We start from the raw sequence: 3,700 nt of genomic DNA, 5'->3' as shown, positions 1-3,700 counted from the left end.
TGTCAATTTCCTGACTGTGAGAGTCATGTTATGGTCAGACAGACCAGTTATTAAATTATACGTTTTTGTTATCCGATCAGTTTTGTTGGTAAATACCATATCAATCAGAGTTCTAGTGGTGCTCGTGATTCTTGTAGGCCCCTTAATTACTTGCTTAAGGTTAAACTTTGACATAATGACTTTTTAATTTGTTTTTGCTGTCTTTGTCTAACCAGTTAATGTTGAAGTCACCATAGAGAATTGTTTCTTTGCAAGTATCTAACCTCTTCAATACATCCTGAAGTTCATTGTAAAAGGAAACACTAGATGGCGGTGGGTTATACAGAACAATTATATTAAAATTCATTTGAGGTGAAAGAATAACATTAAGAGCTAAACATTCAAGAGGAGTTTCTAATTGTATTTGTTTGCATTTAAACCTATCTTTAATAAATAGCAGTACTCAACCCCTACCTAAGTGTCTGTCCATTCTATAGCATGCATAACCGGGGACATCAATCATGTTAGTTGGTATATTGCTATGCAGCCATGTTTCAGTAAGGCAAAGATAGTGCAAGTTTGATTCTGATAACAAAGAGTGAATCTGATCTATTTTTGGAACTAAACTTCGGATGTTTAAATGCCCACCAAGAATGCCTTTAGGTTTAGATTTTTTTTGGCTTCACTCCTAGGCGCCTTTTGCTCAGTCCATCTTAATAAACTATCTATAGACAGATTCAGTCTGCCATTACAAGCCGCAATATTAACATCCCGGTGTTGTTTGAGTGTGGTGGAGGCGTAATGGGGGGGACGAAGTGATCCCAACTTTGTCCCTTCTTTGGATGTCGTACCAGAGACGTTAGAGAGGTGAGACGATATCAGTGCAGCCAGCGGGGGGAGCACAGACCGATATCACTCAGAATCTTTATGAATGGACTGAGACGTGATGACGGCTGAGCTTAGTTATTACACTTTTGCACACAGAAAAAGCCGTCTGAAAAACGCTTATGATTGGGCTCATGCGTTTTTTTCTATCTATCTAAGACAAACAAACAACAAGCAGACTTTTGCAAAGATACATCACTGATTTTAATCACAATCAAGCGGAAACATTTCTCTCTGGAGTGGACTGAGGCGGCGTAGAAAACAGTTTGCATAGGAAAATATATTCAGACACGTCTATTTGCAGATTAGCTGCAAAACCAGTTAATGTAGCTCAGCGTACAGTTTATTCTCTGCTGGATCCTCCACACAGCGAGCTAATGAAGCCTGATCTCATGGCAGCATGTTGCAGAAAAACAGTTTGGTCCTCAAATCTCAAATAGTTTTCATCCAAACGAGCGATGCAGGCTTTTCATTAGCCAACAAGACAACAAACACATTAAGGCAGATGAGGTCCCCAAGGCAGTCAAAATATTTGACAGGATTTCTGCAGAGCTCCGGCTCTGTTTCCAGCAGGCTGCTCTTCTTTAGTCAGTAGTGTTAATGAGATTTAAGAACGTCGATGCAGTGTGGCTCTACCTAAAGAAGACGTTTTTAAATGACTCCAGCATGCAAAAAAAGAAGAAAATGGCGCTACAGCTTGTTTAACTAGTTCCAGTTCATGTATTTGTTAAGACACTTGTTGCACAGATTGAAATGATCCCATGTTGATTTCAGAGACGATTTAAACTCATTGTGTGTAGATCAATATAGTCTAACACTGTTGTTTTTTTTCCTACTTTGAATGACTGTGGATCAGTGAAACAGGCTGCTGCACCTTAAAGTCGAGCACCCGCTGGACTCGAAGCCGTCAACACGCGTTCTTATCTAAAAAGCTTGAAAAAACAAACAAACAGAAAAACTCCATAAACAGTTTACATGAACCCTAACCCTGATTGGGAAACCCTGTACAATCATGCTCCAGTCGTAAACATCGAGCCATCTCCACCCCATAATCCCACCCCCACCCACCTGCCGCGATGCCTCCCCCCCATCGCCGTCTGATGGGTGTGAGACATCGCACAGCAGGGACATCGATCCATGCACCTCTGACTCTACCAACACATTACACATCACAAAAATAAAAAGACATTAAAACAGAAAACACAAGCAAAGCGAACAACCCAATCAGAACATTTTATAAATGTTCCTCTCATGCTGCAGGACGAGGCTTCTCTACATTCACTGAGCCGGCCCGTCCTGCAACCACAGGATATATGACAGAAATATTTACATGCAGAGTAGTTTCACGTCTTCCTCGACCCCTGGGCTAGCACGGCTGTGGTGGCTTTGAGGACATGCTACATGCTACATACTACATGCTACATGCTACATGGCACCAGGCTTGAACGTGTGAACGAGCGTCAGTGACAACTGGAAGCTGAAATAGCAGCTTTGTTAGTTTTTGACGCTGACAGTGTTTTAAGTTTTACTTCCTCGCCTTCAGTGTGAATCTAATGACGGTTCAAGAGTGAAGGCGAAGAAGTTTCTGAAAAGAGAAAATCATCACAGCTCCTCAGATTTCTGCCCAGATCCAAGTTGTCCTGTTCGCATTTTTACTGCCACCTAATCCGTGACACAACCGACTGTGTACTCTGAAAGATTTCATCTTTGATTTTTGGATTATTACTTTATTTTTATTTTTAAATCAAAGTCACCACAAACAAGCTCAATTTGGTCAAACCAAAAAACCTGATTCAATGATCCAAACTTAGGGGAGAAAAGGGGATTTCAACAACCACCACCAACCCTGGGAGCCCTGAGGATGAGGGGGGGGGGGGGGGGCATGCAGAGGGAGAGGGCAGGTGACGTCCGGGTCTTCTCGACGTTCAATCATTTCTGTGGGAGAGAAGCAGTGTGTCTTTAAGGGCTTATTGTGGTACAGCTGTTACATCAACACAGACTGAATGAACAGACAGGAGCAATCGAGACACGATGGTCAGAACAAAGATGGCCGACCAGTTTCTACCATCCAGACAACAAGATGAGGTTTCATTCAGCTTTAAAGAGGTCATATTCTGCCCTTTTAGGGGTATATTTAATCTATGTTCCTACTTTTGTACGTTCACAATAGCTAAAGTTATAAAAAAGTGTTTTCATGTACTGCTCCTCCTTGCTCCCTCTACGCTCTGAGTCCGTCAGCTGCACTCTGTTGAGCCCACAATGTTAGACCCCACATGGGCCAAGTCTGCTCTGATTGGTCTGCCGATCCGCTCTGTCGTTATTGGTCAGTTGCTCAGCACGCTTCTCGGAAATGTCCCGCTTCTTTTACCATATTGGGAATGCAGCCACTGGCTCCGTCCGAGGGGAGCATAAACATTAGCACCTTAGCACTACTATGCTACCGCAGGCTTGTGATGTCACAGTGGGATTACCCTCCCCTCCCCTGGTAACTCCACCCATGGACTCCACCCCCAGACTAGAACAAAACTTTTGAGCAGGTCAGCCATTTTTATTCTCACTACAGAGGAGTGATGTCTACGGGGAAAACTCGGGGGGGGGGGGTCATTACATTTAAAGAGACACACACACCAAAACGGAGCGTTCTGAGAGAGCTGGTTTATACAGGGTCACAAACCTCCTCTGGTGCTTGATTCATGTTATATTTTGAACAAAGCACAACACAGATGTTTCATTTAGACCACAGGGGGGCTGTTTGAAAAGGTGGAGGAGGGGGACTGTTAGAAAAGGTGGAGGAGGGGACTGTTTGAAAAGGTGGAGGAGGAGGACTGTTAGAAAA

General features: G+C 43.2%; 1 protein-coding gene across 1 annotated transcript in view; it reads right to left on the bottom strand.

Annotated features, from left to right (window-relative positions):
• Positions 1-2,429: 2,429 nt before the first annotated feature.
• Positions 2,430-3,700, bottom strand: part of pof1b (POF1B actin binding protein) — a 46,220-nt gene continuing 44,949 nt past the window's right edge. Inside the window, exon 13 of the mRNA XM_061056142.1 lies at positions 2,430-2,799. Coding sequence (XP_060912125.1) covers positions 2,794-2,799 — 6 coding nt within the window. The 3' untranslated portion in view covers positions 2,430-2,793. The remainder of the gene's footprint in view (positions 2,800-3,700) is intronic.

Source organism: Labrus mixtus, chromosome 14, assembly GCF_963584025.1.
Source record: "Labrus mixtus chromosome 14, fLabMix1.1, whole genome shotgun sequence".
Taxonomy (NCBI): Eukaryota; Metazoa; Chordata; class Actinopteri; order Labriformes; family Labridae; genus Labrus; species Labrus mixtus.
This window is presented reverse-complemented; position numbering and strand designations above follow the sequence as displayed.